The 25,698-nt window shown below is 55.8% G+C and overlaps 2 protein-coding genes across 5 annotated transcripts; both read right to left on the minus strand.

The window, feature by feature from the left end:
- Positions 1-2,287: 2,287 nt before the first annotated feature.
- On the minus strand, positions 2,288-3,578 carry Foxs1 (forkhead box S1). Its single transcript, XM_048347449.1, has one exon. It carries the CDS (start codon positions 3,576-3,578, stop codon positions 2,589-2,591), a length of 990 nt encoding a protein of 329 aa, XP_048203406.1. The 3' UTR covers positions 2,288-2,588.
- Positions 3,579-13,740: 10,162 nt separating this feature from the next.
- Dusp15 (dual specificity phosphatase 15) lies at positions 13,741-24,714 on the minus strand. 4 transcript variants are annotated; one of them, XM_048348973.1, is made up of 7 exons: positions 24,472-24,714; positions 23,919-23,952; positions 21,980-22,062; positions 18,419-18,468; positions 17,562-17,636; positions 15,685-15,856; positions 13,741-14,314 (listed from the first exon to the last, which is right to left on the minus strand). In XM_048348973.1, exons 1-7 carry the CDS (start codon positions 24,490-24,492, stop codon positions 14,051-14,053), a joined length of 699 nt encoding a protein of 232 aa, XP_048204930.1. In that variant the 5' UTR covers positions 24,493-24,714; the 3' UTR covers positions 13,741-14,050. The 4 variants fall into 4 exon arrangements, with proteins under 4 accessions (XP_048204930.1, XP_048204933.1, XP_048204932.1 ...); XM_048348975.1 differs by having other exon boundaries at positions 13,742-14,314; positions 23,866-23,952; positions 24,472-24,713; XM_048348976.1 differs by lacking the exon at positions 24,472-24,714 and having other exon boundaries at positions 18,427-18,468; positions 23,866-24,167.
- Positions 24,715-25,698: the final 984 nt, after the last annotated feature.

A 25,698-nucleotide genomic window follows, 5' to 3' on the forward strand; every position in this document is an offset into this window, starting at 1 on the left:
GGGTGTCCCATGGTCCGGCTGAGAAGACAGCTCTGCATCCCCCTTGCTGTGTGACCCTGAGCACGCCCCTTGCCGTCTCTGATCTCAGCCTCCATCTGTGTCAAGATGCTCTTTGAGCAGGTCTAGATGAGGAGCACTTGCTGCCTCTGGCACCCCTCACCCAGGTCCAGGGGTGGGGTGGGGTGGTGGTGATCACACGGAGCCAGAGGTGTCTGTTGGTGGTGGAAAGAATGTGAGGGCAGGCCGCCCAGTGGGTGGGGTCCCCGGCTGGGCAGCGGGCAGAGGGCAGCATGAGCTCATGGTGTCTGGGCCTTCTGGCCCAGCACCCCTGGGCATGGGGCCTTTTCCAGGCGGTCAGCCAGGCCCGACCCTCCCTGGGGACTCAGACCCAGCGAGTCAGGCGGCCCACCCCACTCTGCGGGGTAAAGGGAGTGAAATCAAGATCCAGAGAAGCGGGCGATGAGCCAGGCTCGCAGCGTGAGCCCACGGCCGGAGCCCAGGCCTGGATTCTGCTTGGGGGTTGGGACTGGTGTGGGGTGGGGGGCGTTGTCTTTACTTTTTGACAGAGAAGTCATCTGGGGGGGCAGAGACGGGGTACACCCAGAGCTGAGCTGTGCCCCGGGGGGTGGCTGGGCCTTCTGCGTGTGTGCGGGCACAGAAAGCAGGGGCCCAGAGTTCTCCACAGCACCCTCTCCAGCTCAGGGGCTGCGTATCCTTGGGGGTTGGAGGGGCAGTTAGAACACCCCCTGCCTCAGTGGCCTCTCACCTCCCCCCACCAGCTCAGGGCACACTTGGGGCTCCACAGCAGGGCACAGTGCTGGCAGAGGTCTCCTTCACAACCCAGTGGAGAAAGCAGCCCCTCCAACTGCCTGCCTGCCGGTCTACCTGTCTGTCTGCCTGTCTGTCTGCCTGCCTGTCTGTCTCACACGCACAGGCGTACCCTGTGGTACACAGCTGTGAGAGCATCCATCTCGGGTCTCTCTTCTCGCTTCACTGAGGATGGTTTCCCCTCCTGCCCATCCGTGAAGCTGCTGCATGAGGACAGACTCTCTCTCCTCCCCAGGTTTCAAGGCTGGGGTGTGGCAGGTATGGTGGGCAGGCACCAGCCCCTTCCACCCACAGGGGGGCGGGTGCCCCTTCGGTCCTCCCCCACCCCCCGTCTCAGCGCTGGAGTCTGTGGGAACCAGACAGTGAGGCCTGTCCAGCCGCGCTCGCTTCCTCCCCGGCCCCAGGGGACCTGCGGGGAGGGGGGGGCGGGCGGGGGGGGGGGGAACACAGAGACTGAAGTCAGTGTGGCTGGCTGCCCAAGCAAGGCCTCCAGAGGGACCTGGGCTGCTTGCTTGCTTGCCCAAGGAAGGGTCTCCAGTCCCCTGGGTGTCACCTTGTGGGATGTAAGGGCCCAGGGTTCCCCATACTAAACACCAAAGTGGGGGAACCCCCAACATCCCCATCCCCTTCTCCAGGAGGAGACCAATGGCCTCTGGTGTCCCCAATGCTGGGGTGGGGGTGACAATGAGGTTTCATGTTTCTGGTCCTCAGAGGGGTGCCATGAGCACCCCATGCCCCCTGTTTTTATTCAAAGGGGGTGGCTAGAAGATCAAAACTCTGTATTCATCTCTGATGGAAGCCACAGACCCTGTCTCTGCCCCTGCCCCTGCCCCAGCACACCTCAAGGAAGGCAGGGGGAACCCAGGAGAGGTCCCCCTGAGGGTGGAAAGTCCTAAGAAGCAGGTCAGCACTGTCTTTGTGCCGTGGCATCCCTGTCTGCACAAGAGACCCTTGTACTCCTGGCATGCCAGCATTTCCCATGCTGGTGGCGCCCACGGTAGGACCACAAGGGTGAGCTCTCCCTGAGCTGTGCCTCAGCCCCCCCTTCCCCGCCCTGTATCCCCTTCAACTGCAGGTCAGACCCCCACGCACCTGGTATGGTTTCCTCAGTGCCACCTGACGTTAGAGCTAGCTGGGGAGCCTCAGTGTCCACTACAGTCAGTGGGCTTATAGTCCATGCCACCCAGGAGACAGAGCTACAGCCAGGGGCAGAAGCGATGCCATTTTGCTGAGCATGACCACTCATCATGAGGGGTACTGAGCTACAATTTGAGGTTAGAGAGCCAGCCCCAACTCTACTCTGCTTGTTTCTCTCTGGGGTGTACCCCTCCTCTGCTCCTCCTCCTTTGCCACTTTCTCTTCTTTTGCCTTCCTGGGAAACTCCCAGAGAAAATCCCCAGCAGGAGAAAGCCACAAGTGAGACATTTTCTTCCAGTTCCCACTCCCCTCCCCAATACCACCCACAATCACCCCACACAGAAACCCAGCATCCTGCCCTTCGCCACCCCCCAACCATCCAGCAGGCCGACCTTCTTCAGCACATTGCCTTTATTGGCCTCGACAGCCACAGAGTGAATCCCAAAGGGCCCAGCTTCCCCTCACCCCGAGTTTGTGCGGAGGCCCGGCTGAGGGTTGGCCGCTCCTGTCTTGGCTTCCTGAACTGGCCGTGTCCTTGTTCTGGGAGGCCTGGGTCCTTCCAGGGTGCTCCCACCCTGGAGCCGGGCTCAGCCTTGAGGGGCCCTGCAGAGGTGTGGCTGCCTTCACTCGAAGAAGAACATTCCTGGCGCCCGGTATAGGCACGGGGGCAGCCCCAGGGGGCAGCCGGGGCCCCCCTGCACAGGGAAGCCCCCTGCCGCCCATGGTTCCTTGGGGTCCGCTGGCAGGGGGAGTGGGGCCCGGAGTGAAGCTGGCGGGGTGGGTGGTGCTGGGGCCGTGGCAGCCAAGAGGTGGTCAAGGCCTGGGTCAGCCCCCATGCAGAAATTCAGCGCCTGCAGCCGGCACTGGTAGCTGCTCCCGCTGCCTGCTTCAGGGGCCAAGATGGGCGTCGGAGCCTTGCTGAAACCCTCAGCCTCGGAGGGGAAGCCGGCAGGAAAGCCAAAGGCTGGGCATGGAGAGGCCGAGGTGGCCCCAGGGCCCCCCCCTGGGCCTGCAGCCTTGGGCATGCACAACTCTTTGGGCTCCGTGGACAGCCGAGGCCTGGCATCCGTGGTGGTTGGGCCCATGGTGGCTGGCAAGACACCCATGGCACCCCCAAAGCTTAGGCCTTTGGGGTCTGGCAGCTCTGAGGAGAATGGGCACTGTCTGTCGGGTGTGCTGTTGGGGACTTCTAGGTCCTGGCTGGTGGCTCTGAGAGGTCCACGGGCTGCCCGGGCTGGGCCCTTGGTGCCCTGGGCGCCTGCTCGCCGGGTGAAGCGGCGGCGCCGGCGGAGGAAGCTGCCGTGCTGGAACATGTCATGGCAGTCGGGGTCCAGCGTCCAGTAGCTGCCCTTGCCTGGCTTGCGGTCATCGCGGGGCACCTTGACGAAGCACTCGTTGAGAGACAGGTTGTGGCGGATGCTGTTCTGCCAGCCGGGCCGGTTGTGGCGGTAGAAGGCAAAGCGACCCATGATGTAGCGGTAGATCCCACTGAGAGTGGCCCGCTGCCCCGGGGAGCTCTGGATAGCCATGGCAATCAGGGCTATGTAGCTGTAGGGGGGCTTGGTGGGCTCAGCTGAGGGGGGCAGGGGCCCCGATGGGGGCTGCTGCTCCATGGTGGTATCCAGGGTTGGCCGGGCCCGGCACAGCCCGCCTGGGCTGTTAAAAGGCCCAGTGGCCCAGCCTCCCAGCCTGGAAAGGCAAAAAGGGGTGGGCCGACCAGGCTGCCCTCCCTTCCTCCTCACCGCCACCCCCCCCCCACCAAGGCCCAAGAGGGGCGGGCAGGAGAGGCCAAGCCCAGGAAGCTGTGGGAGAAGAGAAACCCCCTCTGCTCACACAGGCTGGGTGGTGGTGGCCGGGGAGGGACAGGATGTGAAATTAAGTTAGAAGCCAAGCCAGCTAGGATCAGAACCCTAAGGAAGCAGAGGCAGAGAAAAAACAAAATGACGGAGAAGAAAAAGAAACAGACTTAAAGAGGCAAAGGTGAGACATGAAGCGGACCGACACAGAGGCAGAGGGAGGCAGAGGGGACATAATGCTGGGAGAAGGTGAATCTCTGAGATAGAGAGAGACAAGGAACGAATCTGCAGACAGACAGAAAGAAGGAAGGAAGGAGCTACAGAGAGACACAGGTAGGGACCAAGGTGGGACAAGGGGAAGGAGCATGCTGATTTGATGAGAGACCACCGATAGGCAAAATCTGAGCAGAGATTCCATAGAGTGGGGACGTCTCCAGGGGTCTCCTCTCCAGTCCGGACCCCTCATCGCTCCTCCCCACCCCCATTTCCTTTCCTCTCCGCAGGGCAGAGAGCCTTGGGTGCCACTCTGTTCCCAGCCCTCCTCCCAAATGGGGTTTGGGCACAGCGAGAGGAGGCTGCACTACCCAGTTCTGCTGCACTCTGGCGCCCTCTAGTGACTAGAGAGGGGAGGACAGCCATCAGGGCCTCTAAGCCAGGTCCTTCTCAGCCAGGTCTGTTTCCCCATTCTAAAATGGAGCTGACAGGTCTTTTCTGTCCTGACCATGGTGAGGGCACAGGCTCCCTTACACAGAAGCCAGAACTTTAGGGGAGCCTGACATGCTGTAGATTATCACTGAGGGTCCCCAAGCTCGACGTCCAGATGACAGCCCCTCTGACGAATGGGTCAGTATCACCCCCTGCCTGCCTCACTCCTATATCAGTGGTCACCTCCTCGGGGTAACATCTACTTCTTGCACCAACCCTGTTCTGGAAGTCCTCATGGCTTCTTTTGAATAGATGAGGGAGGGTTCTGAGGCTCAGAGAAGTTAAGTAACTTGCCTGAGATCACACAGCTAGTGAATGATGAAATTTTCAAGTCCGGAGTAAGGACAGTCCTAGGACCTCAGCTAGAAAACGATGTGAACTTCAAGAGAGCATGGAGAGCTATTTGCTCTGTTAGTTAGTCTCCAGCACTGTTCACTGAATGTCTGTGGAGTGACTGTAAAAAAAAAAAAAAAAAAAGCAATCGGGTGACTTCTGTCCTTGGTGGGTTCATGGTTTCCCCTCCCAAGTGGCTTACTGGCTGAGGTTGGAGATCAGTGGTAGAACTGGTGTGTTCTTACCATGTATGAGTTCCAGTGCACCAAAGATGAAGTGGCTTATTCAGATCTCATGAAAGGAGATTCATTATGCTGGTATCTACAAGAGGGTTCCGAGACATAAAGCCCCAAATCAGAAAAGGAAACAAAAATTACTACACCCACTAGGCAGCGGGGACTCCCCTTCTTTCTCAAGAGTTCCCTACAAAGTATTTTCTTCAAGGATCAGTGGGGCTTAGGGAGGGACTTCCACTTTAACCTCCAACCTAGAGCCAGCTGTGTTTGGGAGCTGGCCTCAGTTACACCAGGACTATAGGAGCAGGTGTTCAGAGCTTAACATCAAGTGCTCAGATTTTCCTCTGTGGACTCACGGGTCTCCACAAACAAGAGACAGAGAGATAGATAGGAGGGCTACTGGCACAGGTAAGAGGCAGGAGCTGGAGACTCAGAGCCCTTCAGAGGCAGGCAATCTTGCTAAGGGTTTGCCTGGCTTTAAACAGCCTGGGTGATCTAATGAGCTGGTAAATTCGGCTTTGATGAAGCAACTGTTGTATGGCTCTGGATAAACAGCCATCGGCACAATGGGCTCTCAGCATGCAATTTAGTGGTTCCTTGGCCCATTTCCGGTAAGGTGGGGCTACAGGTCAAATTCAATTTCCAGCTGATGCCTTTTGCCCAGCTGCCGGGTCCTTCCTCTGCACTTGCGTGCCAGGACTCCACACCTGCTGTGGCAAGGGCACCCCCCAGGTCGGTGAGGGTGGGAGTGGGTGGGGGTGGGTTAGTGGGTGTGGGGCAAGGAAGTGGCCTGCTTGGACAGAGTTCTCAGAGGCATCAGAAGGTGGGTGACACCACCTATCGGGGTGCTGGGTTGGTCACCCTGTGGGGCTTTGGAATGGAGGCACGTGGCTGGCAGGAGGATTTCCCAGGTGAAGGCGAGCTCCACCTTCAGGGGCAGCAGGCTGTGAGCCCACCCTCTCTCTATCCAGCCTCGTGCCAGCCCCGCCCCGCCAGTCCACGCAGCCTTGGCACAGGCGCTTGGCGAAGACGCCCTCGGGTGCCACCCACAGCCGTGCACCATGCTCCAGGTGGCTCAGCAGCCGCTCAGCGCACGGTCAGCCAGCAGCAGCTCGGGGGAAGCAGACTTGTGTCATGCGCACAAGTAACAATTCCACCAGCTCCACCAGCACCACCAGCAGCAGAGGTAGCAAACAACAGCTCTGGGGCCATCTGACAATAAGAGAGCGCTTGACCTTTCCCTCCCAGCCCTGGGCTGTGCATTTCTAGGAGCTTAACGAACTAACAACCCAGCAGCAGCCCACATGAGGGTTGTGGCCTCTATGGCCAGGGCCTGGGAGTCTGTCCTCCCTCTGCCCCATAGAGCTGTGACCTGTGAGGGACTAGCTGGGTGACCTCTGTCAAGGTCCTACATAACAGTTAACATCTGGGTTGGGGTTTCTGCACCTATAAAGTGGGGAGCAATGCCAGCACCTATCTCACTGGGCCATGCAAGAGCTTAGGAGGCCTGCTGACATAAAGGAAGCCTTCCAATGTGGGTGCTGAAGGTTTGGGGGAGTCTGGGCTTTGGGCATCCCTGATCCCTCCCTACTTCTGCATGGTGGTTTGCAAGAGAGGGGGCCTGTAGAGTCCTCACCAGGGCTGCTGAAGTCCTAGGAGGGTTGGACTCCGGGAAGGTGGGTGCCTGGGCACCCGGTAGTCTGGGGAAGGAGGGTAAGCGGTGAGGCGCCTTCACCCCAGCCCACTCCACCTCCACATCCAGGAGTAGGCTGACCAGAAGGCAGGTGGGCAAGGAGACCCAGTTCTATTACGGTCAGCCAAATGGTCTGGGAGGAGGGTAGCTAGTAGCAAGGGGCCAGGCGGGGCCAGCCTGGGTCGCTGTTCCTTCTCCTCATCCTCTGTGGCTCATCTGCAGCCACCTTGGGCTGTGGGCCAGAGGGCCAGCCATAATGGTGGGGGTGGGTAGAGGCCCACAGGAATGGCCACACATTCCCGTCTGGGCAGAGGCAGGTCTGGGCTGACTGAAGGCCCGCTGGTTGGATGGGAGCTAGGAAGGGCACGTGGGGATGTTGGAGGCCACAGGATCACCTCTGAGGAGCTGACATTGGACTGAAACCTGAATGGAAAGAAGGCTGGGGTTTGACATATGGCCTAGTGGTAGAGTGCTTGCCTCCCATCCATAAAGCCCTGGGTTCAACTCCTCAGCACCACATATGTAGAAATAAGCCAGAAGTGGCACTGTGGCTCAAGTGGTAAGAATGCTAGTGTTGAGCAAAAGGAAGCCAGGGACAGTGCTCAGGCCCTGAGTTCCAGCCCCAGGACTGGCCAAAATAAAAGAAAGAAAGCTCTGAGATGGGTAGTCTAAGGAAGAGGAATAGCATGTGTAAAGGCGGCAGGAAAGGGATTGGTAAGTGAAAGTCAGGATAACGTGGCTGGGCTGGGGTTATAAAAGGGAAGGCATGAGGAGATGTACTGCTTGTATTTCTTAGATCTAGGGCCCAGGGGGGTTGGAACTGCTGAATGAAACTCCAGGTCTATGGGGTAACATAGGAACCAAATGGAAAAGCCTCCATTCTTGTGTTGGGAGCCTACAGAGAGGTCCTTTTGAAGCCTGGATTTGTTGTGACTGTTGTGTGTGCTGTGGTGGTAGACCAAAGTACCAGGTACACGAGCCTATTTGTTTGTTTCGTTTTTTGCCAGTCCTGGGGCTTGGACTCAGGTCCTGAGCACTGTCCCTGGTATCTTTTGGCTCAAGGCTAGCACTCTGCCACTTGAGCCACAGCGCCACTTCCGGCCTTTTCTGTTTATGTGGTGCTGAGGAATCAAACCCAGGGCTTCATGCATGCAAGGCGAGCATTCTACTACTAAGCCATATTCCCAGCCCTCGGAGCCTATTTGTTACAGCGCTTATTCGTGGTACTTGTCATCTGACTTGCAGGCAATGTGGGCACGAGGGCAGAGCGTGCCCCAGCATGACCAGAAGGAGCTTTGTGCTGTTCACTGCGGCATCCCCGGGCCCAGGGCTCTGCCTGGCATGGGTGGTGCTCGGTTCTGGCCAGGTGACCAACCTCCATGGCCCAGGGAACCAGCAGTCTGGCAGTGCGGAAGGGCACGGTGCAGCTCAGGAACAGCAAGCAGCTGGAGCTTGCTGGAGTTGGGCTTGTGTGTCTGAGGGGGTGTGTACAGCTGATTTTCCTCATTATTCATTAAGTCTCCACCAACACTGAGCATGTGAACATGGCCACTGTTCCTAGGGGAAACGGCCAGATTCCTGCAAGCCACTGGTCACACCAGTGTTAGCATTGAACTCATTCCTCTAGCCCTACACCTCATGCTTGAACAAAGTTTATGAGCGAGGCCCATCACCGTGTGTGCATCAGGAACATGCATGGGGTCTTTCTAAACAGTGGTATCACCAAAGAAAAGCACAAAGATGTAGGTGCCAGAGGCTTACACCAGAAATCCTAGCTACTCACATGCCTGAGGTTTGAGGATCATGGTTCAAAACCAGCCCTGGCAACAAAGTCCTTGCGACTCTTGTCTCCAGTTAACCACTAAAAAGCCAAAAGTAGAGTTGTGGCGTAAGTGGTAGAGCACCACCCTTGAGCACAAAAAGCTCAGGCGATAGCACTTAGGTCCTGGCTTCAAGTCCAGAGCCAGCACACACACACACACACACACACACACACACACACACGCACGCACGCACGCACGCACACGTGGCACTATTGAAACTGGTTTGCAGCACAAGAGCTGGATGAACAAGGCAGGGACTGGCCCTGTCTGACGTGGGCTTGAAGTGTACCAAATTATTTATGGCTCTGTGGTAACACACATGATTATGCATGCGACTGGGGGTGCCATCCCCTGCACCACATGCTATTCTGCATGTCCACGACACAGTCACCAAAGCAATGTAACACTTGGCTTTGGGCTGACGAGTACGTGAGAGGGAGCAGAAGCGTTTGCAAGCTGTACGTGCTGGGGGAAAGAGGAGGACGACTTAGGGAAGACAGCTGGTTGCAGCCAGATGATGAGTGTCCTAAGCTTGATCCCATGGACTCTGGGGCACCAGGAGGTCTGGAAGCTGAGGAATCACGGGTGTGTTGTGGCAGATGAAGGGACAGGAGGGAGCACCAGAAGGAGGCTCTTCCTTTGAACAGTAGTAAGTCAGTCTTAGGAAATACTTAGGAAATACTGTTCAACACTTATTGAGCACCTACTACATGCCAGGCACTGTGCCCAGTATTGCTGAGGAGTGAATTGACTCTGTGAGTGAGTGAAGCTGAGGCTGGGGTGATGGGCACAGTGGCGGGGAGAAGGTGGAGATGAGGAAAAGCATGTAAAAATCCCTAGTGGTGAGAGAAGAAGCATCTAGAATGTGAAAGAACTGAAGTTGAGGAGGAAAAGGAGTGGCCCAGAGATAAGGTTGTGGTGGTGGTGGAGACAGCTCTGGTTGGCTTTGAGGCCAGGCTTGAGGAGCTGGGACTTTGTCACCTGGGCAAGGCCTCTGGGGAGAAGAGTGTTGAGACCATGGTTGCATTTAGAAAGGACTCTGGAGGACGGAGGGAACAGCTGAGGGCCAGGGAAGCAGGAAGCCCAGAGAGGTCACAGTAGCTGTCCTGGGGGAAATGTGGAAAGGAATTCAACATGTGCGAGAAGAGCCGGGGTGGAGAGCTCTGAAATGGGGTGCAATGGGATTGGAGAATGGTGAGCAGCAGGGTTCAGTCGAGGGGGTGTGGGGGTGTGGGGGAGCTGGTGAGTGTGGTTCTGGCTGAGGGGGAGGGGCTGTCTAAGAAGCCGTGTCTGGCAGACAGTGAGACCAGCAGGCTTGGGGCAGGGAGGAGAGGCTTGGAGCTGCCCCACGGCCCGTGGAGAAGGAGGGGGGAGATTGAGGAAGGAGGTCTGGGAACACAGCCGGGATGGTGGTGAGAGGCGGGAAGGAGGGCAGGGCCTGGGAGGTAGGAGGAAAACAGGCGTGGAGGAGGGAGGCCAGGCTCAGGAAAGCTGTTAGTGCATCCAGGAGTTGGGGAGATGGCCAGGCAGGCCCACCCAGGAGCTGGGGGGGGGGGGGGCAGGGGACTCGGCCATGGGGAGGACGGTGCCTGGGTGCTACTTGCTATGGAAGGCAAGAGGAGGCACAGAGGCGGAGCTGGAGGCGGCTGACGTGGGTGTTGGGGTGGTGGCTCAGGGGAAACAGGAGTCCTGGTGGAAGGGAGCGTGCTTGGACAATGATGTCAAGAAGGGGCTGCTAGCCCTGCTGGAGGTCCCCCCAAAAAGGGCTGGGAGCACACAGGTTCCCCCCTCGTGCTGAGGCTCCGCGGTGCAGGACTGGGGGTGTGTGTCTAACTTCCCTGCGAGGTGGGAGGAAAGGCACCAGAGGGGAGATGGAGAGGGGTTGCTGTCCCCAGGGTGGATTGGGGTTCAAGGGTGTTGTGTCTGAGTGTGTTCCAGCCCATCTCTGGGCTGGTGCAGAGCTCTCCTGGGCCGGGGGGTTCTTGCAGTCCCCCCCCCGCCCCCAGGGCCTTACCCTGAAGAGCCCCACTGCGCCGTGTGCTTCCAGGGGGCGTGGAAGGGGGTCTTCCGGTGCCCCAGTGAGGCCCCACGGTCCACCCCTCTCCATCTGTGCCACCAGCCAGTTGCTGGGACGCTGGGGACCACGCTTCCCGCCATCGGTGCCCAGGGGATCGGTACCTTCCCGTCCTCCTGGCACCAAGGATTCCCTCCCCGGCCATGCTGGACCCCCGCGGGCCAGGGGATCCAGGGGCCACAGGGACAGCAAGGGCAGGGGGGTGGGGCATGGGCACTGAGGCAAAAGTCAGAGAGGTAACCTCGCCCCACTTCATGGCGTCTCAAGCTGTTGCTCAGGCTGGTCTTGAACTCCTGGACTCTGTGATCCTCTCACTTTAGGGGCGTGCACATGCACACGCACACACACACACACACGGCTGTCCATCTGTCTTTAGGATCTGGTTTAGCCCCCAGTTGGAAAGGGAGGGAAGTGTTCCTGTCACACTTGGGAGGTAGTGGCTAGTTGCACACCTGTGATCTCCCTGCCACACCTGCAGAATCTGATGTGGGACCGGAAGTCCGAGACCCAACTTTGATGGCGTTGGGACAGAGTCGGGGCGTAGCATGGTATACTCCGAGACGAGACTGGATGCTGCCTTTATATCAGAAGGCCGTGCGGCCTAACCTCTTCCCACCAAAGCCTGCCACCCATGAGGGAGCTTAATGGCTTATTCTAGTATTATAAAGTCTGGGGCTCAGAGAGGTTTGCGCCCTAAAACAGCTGGGTGGGACAGCCGGGAAAAGGGCCACAGCTGTGTGTCTCTGTGCGCTTGAGCCCAGAAGCTTAAACACAGCCCCACACTGCCTCCTGTTAGCTACACTGGAGTTTATAGCCATTTTGTGGGATCTGTGAACCCCTGCATTTGTGTGAAAATGTGGATTTACAGGGTTTACAGTGGTTTTTACAGGGTCTTACTATAGGGGCTGGGGATATAGCCTAGTGGCAAGAGTGCCTGCCTCGGATACACGAGGCCCTAGGTTCGATTCCCCAGCACCACATATACAGAAAACGGCCAGAAGCGGCGCTGTGGCTCAAGTGGCAGAGTGCTAGCCTTGAGCGGGAAGAAGCCAGGGACAGTGCTCAGGCCCTGAGTCCAAGGCCCAGGACTGGCCAAAAAACAAAAAAAAAAAAAAACATACAGGGTCTTACTATATACCCCAGGCTGCTCTCAAACTCATGATTTTCCTTATCTCCATCACCTTCCTGAGTGCTGAGATTACAGGCATCTGCAGCCATATCTGGCTATGTGGCTTGAGTCTTTTATTGTCCACAGATATTTATGGTATGAAAGATGCTAAGTAGCTCAGATTGCCCCATCCCTTCTTTGCGGTGAAAGTGGGGCTCCGGAAGAAAAAAAAAATCCCCTACTGCAGTGGGCAGAGAGGTGGGTGCAGTGGTACAGAGCAAGGGGCTTGCTTCGTGTTCTTCATCTCTCCTCACCTCGTGTGCTAGCGCAGCCTTCTGGTGCTCTCACCCCTCTGCAGACACAGCCAGAGTCACACAGGCCAGCAGGGCATCTGGGTTGTTACAGTCATCCCTTGGTCCCCATGCGGGACTAGTTTGGGACTCCCCCCCCCCCCTTGTATTCTGACATCTGTGGACACCAAGTCCCTATACAGAATGGGGTGGTATTTGCAAGCCAGTGAGCATCCTTCTGCAGATTTTACACCATGTCTTCTTACCTGCTGTAGTGAACCCAATCTAAATCTTCATATGTGTTACACTGCACCATGTAGGGCATAATGGCAAGAAAAATCTGCACACATTCAGTTACAGATGCTTTTTCTGTTGTTATTGTGTTTTTGGCTGGTTCTAGGCCTTGAACTCTAGGCCTGGGTGCTGTCCCTGAGCTCCTTTTGCTCAAGGCTAGCCCTCTACCACCACTTGAGCCACTTGCAGTTTTCTGATGGCTAATTGGGGATCTCAAAAGTCTTTCCTGACCAGATTGGCTTTAGCCTTTTGAGTAGCTAGGATTGCAGGTGTGAGCCAGATGCATTTTTTTTTTTTTAAGTCTGAGGTTGGCTGAGTTTTTAGATAGTCAAAGGTAGGTGGGCGGGGGGGAGAGGAAACCTGCAGCCAGGCTGCCTCAGCTCACACCCTAGCCCCACTGCTCGCTAGATGATCACTCTGACACTAGCCTTAGTCTCCGCTGATAAATAGCAACGCCTGTAGTGGGTTGTTTGAGGATGAACTGAGGTGCAGATGAAGTGTTTGGTCCAGTAAATTGAGTGGTGGGTTGTTGAGTCAGCGTGGGGGAGGTGGTGCCAGGAGGACCTGGAACAATGGATGAGGGGGGGGGCTTTCTTTGGTCTTGTACATGATGGGTTCTTGGGGGTTTAAATAGGGGAAGGCAGAATCTAAGATGGGAAGGCGCGTGAAAGTGAGTGGCTGGCGCTGCCACAAGCAGGCAGGAGGATGCTTGTCCCCCACATTTGGGCAGTCCTGCCACCTTGCTCTTTACATGCTAACCTGGGGCTTTTTCAAGTATTAGGCCTGGACCTCCCCCCCCCCCCTCAACTGCAAAATGGCCCCGCCCTAACCCCTGACTTAGGTCGTCTTTATTCCGCCCCCCCCCCCCATTCACCGAGATCCAAGTCTCCCCAGCCCTGAGTCCAGAACTCATGCCTAAGAAAAAACTCATTCAAGTGGCTAGTGGTGACAGCGACTCCCCACGCCTTTCATCTTCCGGTTAATTTCAGTGTAGGAGAACCAGTTCTGATGACATCACTCATCCTTTCATCACTGGCTGTCCTGGCTTTTAACCTCTGGGGGGCGGGCCACTCTCACCAGCCTCCCCTGAGGGGAGGAAGGTGCTGCTTCCAAACTGTGGTCCTGGGACTCAGACTGAGTTTCCATCCAGGTCATGAGACTCAGACCACGGCAGTTCCCGTCCAGCATTCCTGCTCCAGCTGTGCGTCCTTGGGCAGGCTGCCTGACCTCTCTGAACCTCAGTAGCCTCCCTGAGGACAAAGTGAACTCAAGCAGGGGAAGGTGTGAGGGGGGGCCCCAGTATTGGCGTATTAAGTGGGGAGGGAGTTGGAGGGGCGGTGGCCAGAGGAGCATGCCTTCAGAATTCGGCTCTGATGGAGGCCGTGGGCCCCCCAGGTGCAGCAGACTCGGGGCCTGGCCTGGGCACAAAGACGGAGAGGCGCGGGGGGCAGGCGGCTTCTGAGTCTCTTTAATACCCCGTCGGCCCCCCCGCCCCCCCGTCGGCCCCTCTCGCGCGGGGCCCCCTCCCCCCAGCCCGAGGACTAAGGCACCAGGTGGCTGCAGCAGGCCGGCCCGGACAAGACGCACAGGAGGGCGGGAGGGGACGCGCGCGAGCGGGGCGGGCGCGGGGCGGGGGCTCCCCACAGACTCCGGGCACGTCGCGGCCGTGGGAGGCCCCGACGGCCCGCCGAGGGGCCGGCGGGTCGGAAGGGGGTGCCCGGGCGGGGGGCTCCTCACTTGCCGCCCTTGCGGGACAGACAGCGCGGGAGGCAGGAGAAGGTCTGCTTGACGCGCGACAGCAGCGGCAGCGGCCGGTGCGTGTCCCGGGGCGCGCGCGGCACCAGGCGCTGCAGGCTCCCGTCCGACGTGGCCGGGTGCGTGGCGGCCGGGGCGGCCGAGCTCCGGCGGCAGCGGCGGCACAGCGGCAGCAACGCGCGCAGGTCCTCCTCGTCGCGGAACGGGCTCTCCCCGAAGCGCTCCTCCAGCTGCCGCCGGAGCTGGGGGCGGGGCGGAGGTCAGGCCACGCCCCTCCGCTCCGCCTCCTCCCTCCTGGGCGACTCTCCCTCCTGGGGGCCCCCTCCCTCCTCTGTGCCTCTCCCTCCAGGGGGCCCATCCCTCCTGGATACCCCTCCCTCCCTTGTGCCCCTCCCTCCTGGGCGCCTCTCCCTCCTGGGGTCCCCCTCCCTCCTCTGTGCCCCTCCCTCACCGGGTGCCCCTCTCTCCTGGGTGCCCCTTTCTGCAGCCTGAACCCTTTTTCCCACTTGCAACGCAGGACCTCCTCTCCCCCCAGCCTGTCCTCTGTCCACAGAGCTGAGTTCAACACCCTCCCAATATCTGCCACCTGCGCAGGACCCCCCAAGCACTCTAGACTCTGCCCTCTCACCCCTAATTCCCTCCCTTCCTGACATTTCCATGCCACCTGCTCAGGAGGAGTGAAAAGCCACTGCTTGGGCCTCAGAAAGACCCAGAAGGCCAGGCAACCAGTGGCTCACACCTGTAAACCCGCTACTCAAGGAGGCTGAGATTTGAGAATCCCAGCTAGAAGCCAGACCTGAGCAGGAGAGTCCATGAGACTCTTCTCTCCAATTAGCCAAAAGTTGCACATGGAGCTTCCTTGGGCAAAAAGCTAAGGGAGAGTGCCAAGACTCTGAACTCAAGTCCCAGGACCAGCACAAACTAACTAAACAATAAAAAGGATGAAAAACCAAACCAAGTGTGATGGAACATGCCTGTTCTCCCCAGGGAGGCTGAGGCAGAAGGACCTAAAGTTCCAGGCCTGCCTGGACTGTGTAGCAAGTCCTTGTCTCCAAAGGAAGGAATGAAGGCCAGGTGTGGTGGCTCATGAATGTAATCCCAGCTACTCAGGGAGTAGAGACTGGGAAGACCTCAATTTGAGACTAGCCAAGACAAAAGGTTAGCAAGACCTCATCTCAATCAAGGAGTGGCATATGATGGTATATGCTTCTGCCTCAGTGACACCAGTCATAGGTGAGAGAATTAAGATCTGAACCCAGCCTCTGGTATCAGATCTAAAAGCAAAAGGGACAGGTTTGGCTCAAAGTGGTGGAGAGAAGAGAAAGGGGAAGGAGGAGGAGAAGGGAGGAAAGGAGCCAGAAAGGGAGGGAGGGGAAGGAAGGAAGGAGGGAAGGGAAGGGAAGGGAAGGAGGGAGGGAGGGAGGGACAGACACTTGGCTGTTAAGACAAACTACACCTCAGAGCAGGATTAGCTCAAGGTCACCAGTTGGAGATGCGGAACAGTTACCAGCCAGGTCGGCAGCTGAATTCTTTTCCATGGGTGCTGCACTCCAGCGGGAGCAAAGGTTTCTCCCTGGCCCACCCAACCCACCCAACCTTGCCCAGCCCCTACCTTCCGTGAATTCCCCCAGCCAAACTCTTCAAGCTGCTGCCTAAAGCCCGGGTTGGGGTTCGCGATGGGCCGGGTGGCCTTGATGGCTTCCAGCACTTCCCGCCAGCCTAGCCCGGTCACCGTCATCACATAGGCCGTCACAATGGTGGTGCTGCGGGAGATGCCTGCAAAACTGGACCCCCAGCAACCCCAGGCTTCGGGTAGGGTCTCTGCATCCCCAGTTACCTCCTCCCACAGCAGCCCCCACCCCCCCATCCTGCCTTCCTGAGTGCCAACATCAAGAGCCTGAGAGCCTGTCTACTCAGCTCCAGGCCTTTGTCTGTGAGGTCCCTTTCCACCCCATTCCCCACATCAAAGGTCTGGTGGAAATATCACTCATTCGTTCCACAATCATTTCCTGGTCGCCTTTTCCTTTGCAGATACTGAGGAGATAGTGGGGAATAAAAGACACATGTCTCTGCTGTCCTGGAGTTTGGAGAACAGATACTACCCAGCGAAGTAGTTTCAATGGGTGGCAACTGTTTTGAAAGCAAGTCTGGGTCCGGGGAACCCCCACTGGAAAAGCATTGCTGTGGTTGGAGGATGGGAGGCTCCAGAGAAGAGGATCTCTTAGGAAGTGACATCAACTGAGTCGTAAAGGCTAGGTTAAGTATGGGCTAGGGCTGGGAAATGGTTTAGTGGGGGGACACTTATCTACTGTGTATGAGACCCTGTGTTTGATTCTCAGCACTACCACCCCCCCCACCCCCCAAAAAAAGTTGGGTGCAATGGCTCAGGCCTGTAATTCTAGCTCCCTGGGAGGCAGAGATCTGAGGATTAGTTTAAGGATAGCCCAAGCAAAATATGGAGCAAGATTCCATTTCAACCAATGGCTGGGCATGGTGTTTGGTGGCTGTCATCTCAGGGGACGTACAGTACCCACACGCAGTGACAAGTGCCCTGCATCCCCAGAGACTCTGAGAAACACAACTAAGAGGATTGCATCACAGGTCAACATAGGCATAGAGACCCTATCTCAAAAACATAAATGGGTCGAGCACTGGTGGCTACCTGTAATCCTAGCTACTAAAGAGCGTGGTTCAAAGCCAGCCTGGGGAAGGAAAGCCCATGAGACTCTTATCTCCTCTAAACTACAAAAATTGCTGGAAGTGGAGCTGTGGCTCAAGTGGTAGCATGCTAGCCTTGAGCATAAAAGCTCAGGGCCAGCACCCAGGCCCAGAGTTCAAAACTCAGGACGAGCAAAAAAAAAAAAAAAAGTAAATGGGCTGGAGGTGAAGTTCAAGTGGTAGAGTACCTGCTTAACCAGACAGGAAGCCCTGAGTTCAATACCTAGCACAGCCAATAGAAATCAATAAAGAGGAAAAGAAAGGGGTGCGTAGAATGTATGAAGCCCATGAGGTGGATAGCTAGTGGGTTTGAAGAGTAGGAGGCGTGTGGCCAGGATCAGGGAAACAGAGGAGATGAGACTTGAGAAAGTCAGTGCCCTGGGCCTGGGGCACTATAGGTACTTGGTTAGAAGTTCTGGAATGAATGATACCAGCAGATCCAGAGGTTTCCAAGAAAACTCTGAGACCCTGCCCCGCTGCCTAGCTCAGGGTTTCTGGGCCAGCAGCCCAGCCTCCAAAGCTGGAAAGGGTGCAGAGGGAATGAATACGGGTCATCGCCTCTCTCTGACTGTGTTGCCAGTTCAACATTCGTCTCCCCATTTAACAGATGAGGAAACTGAGATCTGGAGAAGCTGCTGCTGGCGAAGGCCAGAGCCCACAGCCCCTAGGGTGCCTCTCCCTGTGAATGGTGGACCACCTTCTCAAAGGAGGAATGAGTGCTGGGGATGGGGCACAGCCCACCCCATGTCCCTCTCAGCCCAGGGGACTCACCAGTGCACAAGGCAGTTCCCTCCACCAAGACGGCAACAGTGGATGAAGGTGATACATTCTTTGAAGTGCTTTTTTCTAGAAAAGAAAGCAATATGGTGAGAAGCACTTTGGGCTGGGGAGGTCTCTTGGGAATTGTCTCCTGCCCCCCCCTCCCCCTCCACTTTTGGAATTGTAGAAGACAATGAGCTCTGGAGTCTGTGGGTCCTGAGGATCTGGTTCTCATTGTGAGTGTCTTTTGGCCTTTCAATAAAGGGTGGGGGCCCATCCTCTGGTGTCTGCAATGGGAGGACACAGAACAATGACAGCAAAGGGCAAGGAGAAGGAGTTCAGTCTGGGCCCATCCCACACCGGGGTGCTAAGGCCACCAACCTAAATGAAAGTCCTGTTTTGTTTTGTTTTTTTCCTTCTGAGACCCTGTGACACACCAGGCTCTCTTCTCCATTCTCAACCTGTGCTATCTGATCTTTACGAGTCTCCTGGGCGACCTTTTGACGGCTGAGCTCAGGGAAGGGAAGCCCAAGGTCACTTAGCAGTAAATGAATGGCAGGGCTTGGCAGGAAGCCAGATGTCTCAACTCCAAGGCCAGATACAGGCTGAGCCTGACCCTTTCAAATCTGCTGGTACATGTGGTCCCACGAGACGGGGCACTTCCTCCATTTCACAGTTGAGGAGTCCCAGGCTTGGCAGGCTCACTGTCTTGGCCAGGGACTTCATCAAGGACATGGTTGAGACAATGGAAACGATGACTGCTTTCTGGCTTCAGTACTCTCTGCTCTCCCTGGTCCCACCTGCTTCCCCCTAGAGCATAGGAGCAGCTGTCTGCCTACATCCACACTGGCCCATCCAGGGGGACTTACATGAGTACCTCAGGAGTATCAGCCAATGGGATGCGAAGGTAAGTAATATCCTGCAAGTACACACACAAAATGTTCTCAGGCAGGGGGGACTGGTCCAGGCTGCCCACCCTTCCACCCTTCTGAGCCATTATGATCTCTCTGTCCCTCCAAAATAGACACAATCTCTAGGAGCCTCCCAACCCTTGTCTGTGATTCCAGAACATTCTGAGCAAGACAGTGCCCTGAAAACTTGATTAGAAGGGTTTAGAAACTTTTCATCTCACAGCTGGGAAAAGGTTTCTTAAAGTCACCGCCTCCAAGCAGGGATTTCAAAATTACACAGTAAAAAGGAAAGGGAAGATTAGGTTATCTTGGCAAGAAGGAAAGCTTAAAAAAATAATAGCTGGGCATAACGTCACAAGCCTGTGATCCTAGCACTTGGGAGGCTGAGACAGGAAGATCAAGACTTCAGGGCCAACCCGGGCTACAAAAGTTTACATTTCATGAATTACAGCTAGAACACTGATGGAAAATAACAAGCTGAAAGCACTCACTTTCCCTGTGGAGAGCCGTATCTCAGAAATATCTTCAGTGCCCACCTTGCTAAATGGCCCCCTCCCCTTCCCCCTGAACAAATGCACCAGTGGAAAAGAGCCTGAGACCAAGGCCAGGCCTGGCATTGCTGCCCCACCCCCTGCCCAGAAGACCCTGAAACTCCCTGCTCAAGATGACATTGCTCCCCCACCTGCCTCCAGCTCACCCCACTTCCAGCTTCCCTGCCTGACTTCACTTGTTTTGTTTGTTTTTTTCTTGCCTAATAAAAAGAGACTCTCTTGTAAAGGAGGGGTGCCATTTTCTTTTTCTGAGACTTGGTACCCATCTCAGGCTTTTATCCCAAATAAAATCTGTTGGTCAATTGAGTTTGCCCTTCAGCTCTTGTCTTTTATTCATACTCCTGGTGTTCGGAATATTTACTTACAAAAACCATTGCTAATTATTAGAATAGTCAAGGAACACATTGTCAGTAATGTTTTTAAAATCACACGTGGTACCTTTTGCTTCATGCTTAACCTCCAGACACTATTGTAAAGTTTCTGGTGTTTGTTTGTTTGGTGCCAGTCTTAGTGCTTGAACTCAGAGCCTGGGCACTGTCCTTGAGCTTGTGCGCCTACTGCTAGCACTCTACCACACTTGAGACATAGTACCACTTCTAGGCTTGTTTGGTAGTTAATTGGAGGTAAGAGTCTCATGAGCTTTCCTGCCTGGGCTGGCTTTAACCACAACCCTCAGATGTCAGCCTCCTGAGAGGCTAGGATTACAGGTGTGAGCACTGGTACCCTGCTGTAAAGATGATTTCTGCCTTTGTACCAAGGACCTCACTGCTTTTCTCAAGGACAGCCTCTGAAACTTACTTTAAATGAATCTTTTGGGGTAGGTTCCTGGCCCACCTCTGGTTGTGACTAAAGAACCACTCAACCTTCTCATTTGTCCTGTTTGTCCTCTTTTGTCTGTAGCTTTGCCTGAGGCTTCTCTGCGTAAGTGAATCCCCCAAGGTCATGAAACTGGCATCTTTTGCAAGCTTTGCAGTTTCTCTTTCCCACACATTTGGCCTTGGGAGTGCAAAGGAGTACCAAACCCTGACTACTAAATTTCCTGATGAGTGTGTGTGTGTGTGTTGGGTCACCAGTGAGGAGGGACTGCTGAGACAGGGACTCATTTTTGTAAGCAGTCACTTCCTTAGTAAATGTATTAATAACCTGTCAAGTCTCCCATGCAATCTATTTGGATCAAATACTCCCAAATGAGGCTGCCCTACAAAAGCAAAATCCGATTCCACTGGCCTGGAAATTTCTTCTTTGACACTCAGAGTCATAGATCATGAGAGACTGCCTGTAGAGATGACCAGAACTGAGACTGAGAGAGGGTAAAAGACCCTGAGAGGGTCACACAGCAAGTCCATGGCAGGACTAGCTGGAGCCATTGCCCACCTACAGTTCCTTCCCTTCTGTGTGCCACACACACTAACAGATAAGAAGGAAGATAAAGCTCAGCTTATGGGACTAGGATACTTGAGTTTTGTTATGCTATCAGTGCTAATTCATAGGCTCAAAGCAACATGCCTACATACAAGGTGTACAAACAGGCTCAGGGAGTAACCCAGTGAAAATGTGAAGCTGTGTCTCCTGATTACAGCACCAGGGGTCTGGATTTCCTACTTTACTTGCAAGAGTCCCAGCTGTCTCACCCCCTAGATTCCAGCAGCAACCCTCCAGTGGGGGCCTGTCTTAGGGTGTGTCCAGTATCACCACCATCCTACAGCTCCTTGGCACCCTTGCTGCAGCCATCTGGGGGCAGTCAGGACTGAGGAATCAAAGGCCCCAAGATTATGGAAACGAGTGTTATATCACTATTGTAATTACTTTCAACATGCCATGTGAAACCGTAGCTTCTATTGTTGATGATCCTCTTGTATCCCCTTCCTATGGTTGTACCTGCACTATCACTGTATCTTATCTGAGTACATTGGAAACTGTATATACTGGTATTAGAACTAGGAAACTGAAAGCGAATACCAAAATTGAGAGACACAGGATAAAAAGACAAACGACTACAAAAGCAATACTTGCAAAACTGGTGTAAACCAACTGAACAACTCATGGGGGAAGGGAGGAGGGGGAGGGGGGAGGGGGAACGAGGGAGGAGGTAACAAACAGTACAAGAAATGTATCCAATGCCTAATATATGAAATTGTAACCTCTCTGTACATCACTTTGACAATAAATAAAAATAAAAATAAAATAAATTACCTGAAAAAAAATTTTAAAAAGGCCCCAAGAGGAGAAGTCACCAATCAAGGTTGCACAGCAAGACCCAGAATCATCTGTAATCATCTATCTAGGTGTACAATGAGAAGCCTATGAGGGAGTCTCTTTTCTTTTCTTTTTGTGCAAGTCCTGGAGTTTTAACTCAGGGCCTAGGTTCTGTCCTTGTTTTGTTGGTTGTTTTTTTCCTCAAGGTTAGTGCTCTACCACTTGAGCCACAGCTCCACTTCCAGCTTTTTTGGTGCTTAATTGGCGATAAGAATCTCATGGATTTTCCTGCCTGGCTGGCTTTGAACTTTGATCCTCAGATCTCAGCTTTCTGAGTCACTAGGATTATAGGCATGAGCTACCAGTGCCTGGTGAGTGAGCCTTTTTAAGGCTTGGGGTGAGATTTCTGGGGCCAGGTGGCCTGTATTCAAATCCCAGCTGGCCAGCTTCTTGCCTGTGTGACCTTGGGTGTGTTAATTTATCTTTCTGGGCCTCAGTTTCCAAATAGAGATGAAAACATCAAATGATCTAGTGGTGAGAATCAATGAGGTAGCTTGAATCAAGAGGGCTGCCCAGGAGCTGAGCGCATACCTTAATGATAAAGCACTTGCCTAGCATCATATGCAAGGCCTTGCGTCCCATCTATAGTACTGAACAGGAAAAAAATATGCAGCCCCAGACCTAGCATAGTAGGTACTTGTTAAAGGAGTGGTATGGGAGTTTACAGCCCCCTCCCACCTATGCACAGCCCGGGGATGGGGGTTTCAAGTACCTTCAGCAGAGGCTGGGGTGACTCATGGATAGAGAGTATGTGTGTGATCTTATTCCGGCCCAGCTGATCTGAGTCTTTGGCATCTGAAAGAAACAGGGTACTTGAGCCAAGCTGGCAGGTATGACTTATTTGCTCCTAATGGCCAAGTGCAGCAAAAGCCTGTGTACAGATCTTCTCGCCACCCTACCCCCACTCCAGTCGGGCCCACCTTCCACTGGCTGCTTGTTCCTTCCTCACCTCCCACTCTAAGTGTGACAGGTTCTGTACACCTCAAGGCTCTCCTCTTGCCTTGGGGAAAATCCACTAGACACAGCCCAGCAACCCCAGCCTTGCTCAAGCTGTTCTTCCCATTCCAAATACCAGTATATCCTTCAAACCAACAGTTCTCCTTCTAGGAACGGCATGCGCAAGTGTCTGTACTGAACTGTGTGTGGAGGCTGCTGTTCTGTGCAGCAGTGTGTGTGTGTATGTGTGTGTGCTTAAATCAGAAATAGTTAAGCATTGGACCAACAAAATATCTATCAAAAAAGGACCGGATAAGAAATGGTATATACATACTCTGTGTGTGTGTGTGTGTGTGTGTGTGTGTGTGTGTGTGTGTGTGTGTGTGCCTAGGCTCTCTCACTTTCTTTTTGCTCAAGGCTAACACTTTACCATTTGAGTCACAGCTCCATTCCACTCCACTTCTCACCTTTTCCTTTTTTTTCTGGTAGTTTAGTGGAGATAAGAGTCTTACATACTTTCCTGTCCTGGTTGGCTTTGAACCTCGGTCCTCAGATCTCAGCCTCCTGAGTAGCTAAGATTACAGGTGTGAGCTACTAGTGCCCAGCTCTATCAATACATTAGCATACTGTTTAGTGATTAAAATAATCTCTTGCACTAATGCACAAGGATGTCCACAATTATTTCGAAGTGGGAAGCACAGCTCCAGAACAATATGTAAAATGGGACTTCCTTTTGTTTAAAATATTATATATGTGTATCTAAGATAAATGACCAACAACCCAGAGTCTGTCCCACCATGCTGCCTATCAGTGGCTCTGTTTCAGGGCTGGGTATTCAGCATAGGTACCCCTTTTATTATCAGGGTGAAACAACCTAGTCCCTCCATCTCCACAGATCCACTTCCCCATTCAGCAATCATTCCTTGAAAGCTGGCTGTACAGTCCTGGGTGAGCTCTGGGGGGCTGGGACCAGCTCCATGGTACCTGTCCTCCAGGAACCTGCGCACTAACAGAGGACTCACACCTCAGGCAGACACGAGCTGAGGGGGGAGGGAGGACCTTAGCTTCTCTCTTCTGTGACTTTTCCACTTTGGGTCCCCTCAGCACATTTTTCTCCTACACAGTCTATGTTCAGCTCTGGCCATCCTAGAAATCCCTGAAGCAGAGACAAGAGGCTCTACACCTTTGCTGCCCCATGGAAGGTTGTAGAAGGGATGGTTGAGGGAAGGGGGAAGGCAGACGCTTGTAGGTTTGTCATACACTATACCCCCCTCCCCACCAGGCCACCCACCTGCCCCTCTCAGGGTCTCATGACTCTGTTTACCCAGGGGTCCAGCCTGTCCCCCTCCTAGAGGAGCGGAGGCTGTGGAAGAGTGGGTTACCCCAACTTCCTACTTGGAGGTATCACCATCAATCAGATCTGAACCCAAAGCCTCAAGGCTGAGGGAACCCTCCAGGGCTGGAGGGCCCAGAGCAGTGCCTGAAGCTCAGACCAGGAGCCTGGGGTGCTGCCCTTTGACCTCTGATGCTCCCCCCTCCCTTTCAAGCCTAAGGACCATACACCCACGACTCCTCCATGGGTTCTTGACCCTTCCCAGCCCCCAACCCCATTCCTGAGAGCTTCTAAGGTGTGTGGGCACCCCATGAATGGTGGACACCAACCAGCCTGGACAAGGCAGAGGGCCAGGGCTTGGGACAGAGTGGGCGCTGCTCACCAATGAAGTTTCCCAGGTAGAGTCCAGGAAGCACCTAGAAGAAGGACAGGCAGGGGTCAGCGGGCCAGGCTCTGCCTCTTTCCACCCCAGATGGGGGGGGGGAGGGGAACCTCTGAACACTCTGTCCCACGATGGGACCCGAGGGAGTAAGGTCCCCCCCCTGCTGTGAGGGGGCTCCGGGAACGGTGGGTGGGCGACATGGGTGACAAGTTCACTACAGGGAGGACCCAGGGAGGTCAGGACGGAAGAGAGGGAAGGGGGGCGGGGAGGAGGGGAGGGCCGGGAGGGAGAGGGCCAGGGTCCCAGGAGCCAGAGCCAGGGGGGAGGGACGCGGGGATGGGGAGAGCGTGCTGAGAGTGGCCGGCGGCCGGGGGAAGGCAGGGACCGGGCGAGAGAGCCGGAGAGCAGGGGAGGCGGCGGGGAGCGGAGGCGGCGCGCAGGGCTGAGGGCAGGACCCGAAGGTCAGCGGCGGGCACCCCGGCCCTGCGCGGCCCGGCCGCGGGGCGGGGCGGGGCGGCCAGGTGAGTGCGGGCTGCGCGGGCCCCGCCCCTACCTTGGTCATGCCATTCCCCATGGTCCCTGAGGCGGGGGGGCCGGGCGCACCCCCAGGTCACCACCCGGAAGGCTCTGTCTCACAGCCGCTCGGCCGGCCCTGGCCGGGTGCCGGGGGCCTGGCGGGGGCCTCGGGGGTCTGAGGTCCGCGGCTCCGCGCAGCAACACCGGGCCGCCGCTGCCGCCGCCGCTGCCGCCGCCGCCGCCGCCGCCGGCCGACCCCCCGCCCCGGAGTGAAACGATGGAGCCGCCGCCGCCGCCGCCGCTGCCGCCGCTGCCGCCGCCGCCGCCGCCGCCGCCGCTACCGCAGGCTCCTCCTACCCCCTTGGTCATGTGGGGTCCCCCTCCCCCGTGGGTCGTGGCGGGGGGCCGGACAAAGCCCCACTGTGCCGGGCCCACGGCCCGCGGGACAACGGCAGCTTGTTGCGGCCGCGTGGGAGAGGCCGCCGCGGGTGGGGGCGGGGCGCCCCCCTCCTGGCACCATCAGGCGCGGGGCCCCCCCCGGGGGAGATGCGGCGGGGAGACCCCCCCCAGGAGCCCCGATCCCCCTTCCGCCTCCGCCGGGGCCTCCCCCCCACCCCCCCAGCCTCTCTGGCCTCGGCTCTCCAGAGGAACCTGGATGGGGACCGTGCGCCTTGGTTGCTCTGCTCTGCCAGTTGGTTTGCCCCAAGGAAAGTGGGTAAATCTCTTCGGTTACATTCTCCCTACCCAGGCAGCCACCCTACCACCAGCCACCCTTTTTCTTTCCTTCCCCTCTAGCCAGCCATACTCCCACCCTGCCTACTCATCCATTCATTCATTCTGTCCGTCCATCCATCCATTCATCCTTCAGTCCATCCTTCCACTCACGCATCTGTCTATCTTCTCGTCCACCCACCCACTCACCTGCCCATGCATGCATCCATCCACTCATTTCCCATCCACCCATCTTCCCACCCATTCATCTGTCCACCGTCTACCTTCCATCCATCCACCCTATCTTCCTATACACCTCCCCATCCATCCATCCACCCATCTACCCATCCATCTGTCCACCCTCTATCCATCCACTCTATCTTCCTATCTACCTCCCCATCCATCCATCCATCCATCCACCATCCCCTCCCTTCTTTCTATCCATGCTAGCATCTTATAAGGATGGTGCCATAAGGGTACGCTCTGTTGGGACCAGCCTTAATTGCAATTAGTGGATCCAAGAAGTCAGGAAAGGTGAGGAAATATGTAAGAA

Source organism: Perognathus longimembris, chromosome 6 (assembly GCF_023159225.1).
Source record: "Perognathus longimembris pacificus isolate PPM17 chromosome 6, ASM2315922v1, whole genome shotgun sequence".
In the NCBI taxonomy this organism is placed as follows: domain Eukaryota; kingdom Metazoa; phylum Chordata; class Mammalia; order Rodentia; family Heteromyidae; genus Perognathus; species Perognathus longimembris.

What these genes read in the sequence shown, in the direction of transcription:
- Foxs1 (XM_048347449.1), bottom strand. Translation starts at nt 3,578, where the DNA reads ATGGAGCAGCAGCCCCCATCGGGGCCCCTGCCCCCCTCAGCTGAGCCC.
- Dusp15 (XM_048348973.1), bottom strand. Translation starts at nt 24,492, where the DNA reads ATGGGGAATGGCATGACCAAG. An exon ending in TGGGGAATGGCATGACCAAG is followed by an intron (nt 23,953 to 24,471) that starts GTAGGGGCGGGG and finishes TCCTTCTTCTAG; the next exon opens with GTGCTTCCTGGACTCTACCT. An exon ending in GCTGGGGGAATTCACGGAAG is followed by an intron (nt 14,315 to 15,684) that starts GTAGGGGCTGGG and finishes CCCCGCCCCCAG; the next exon opens with CTCCGGCGGCAGCTGGAGGA.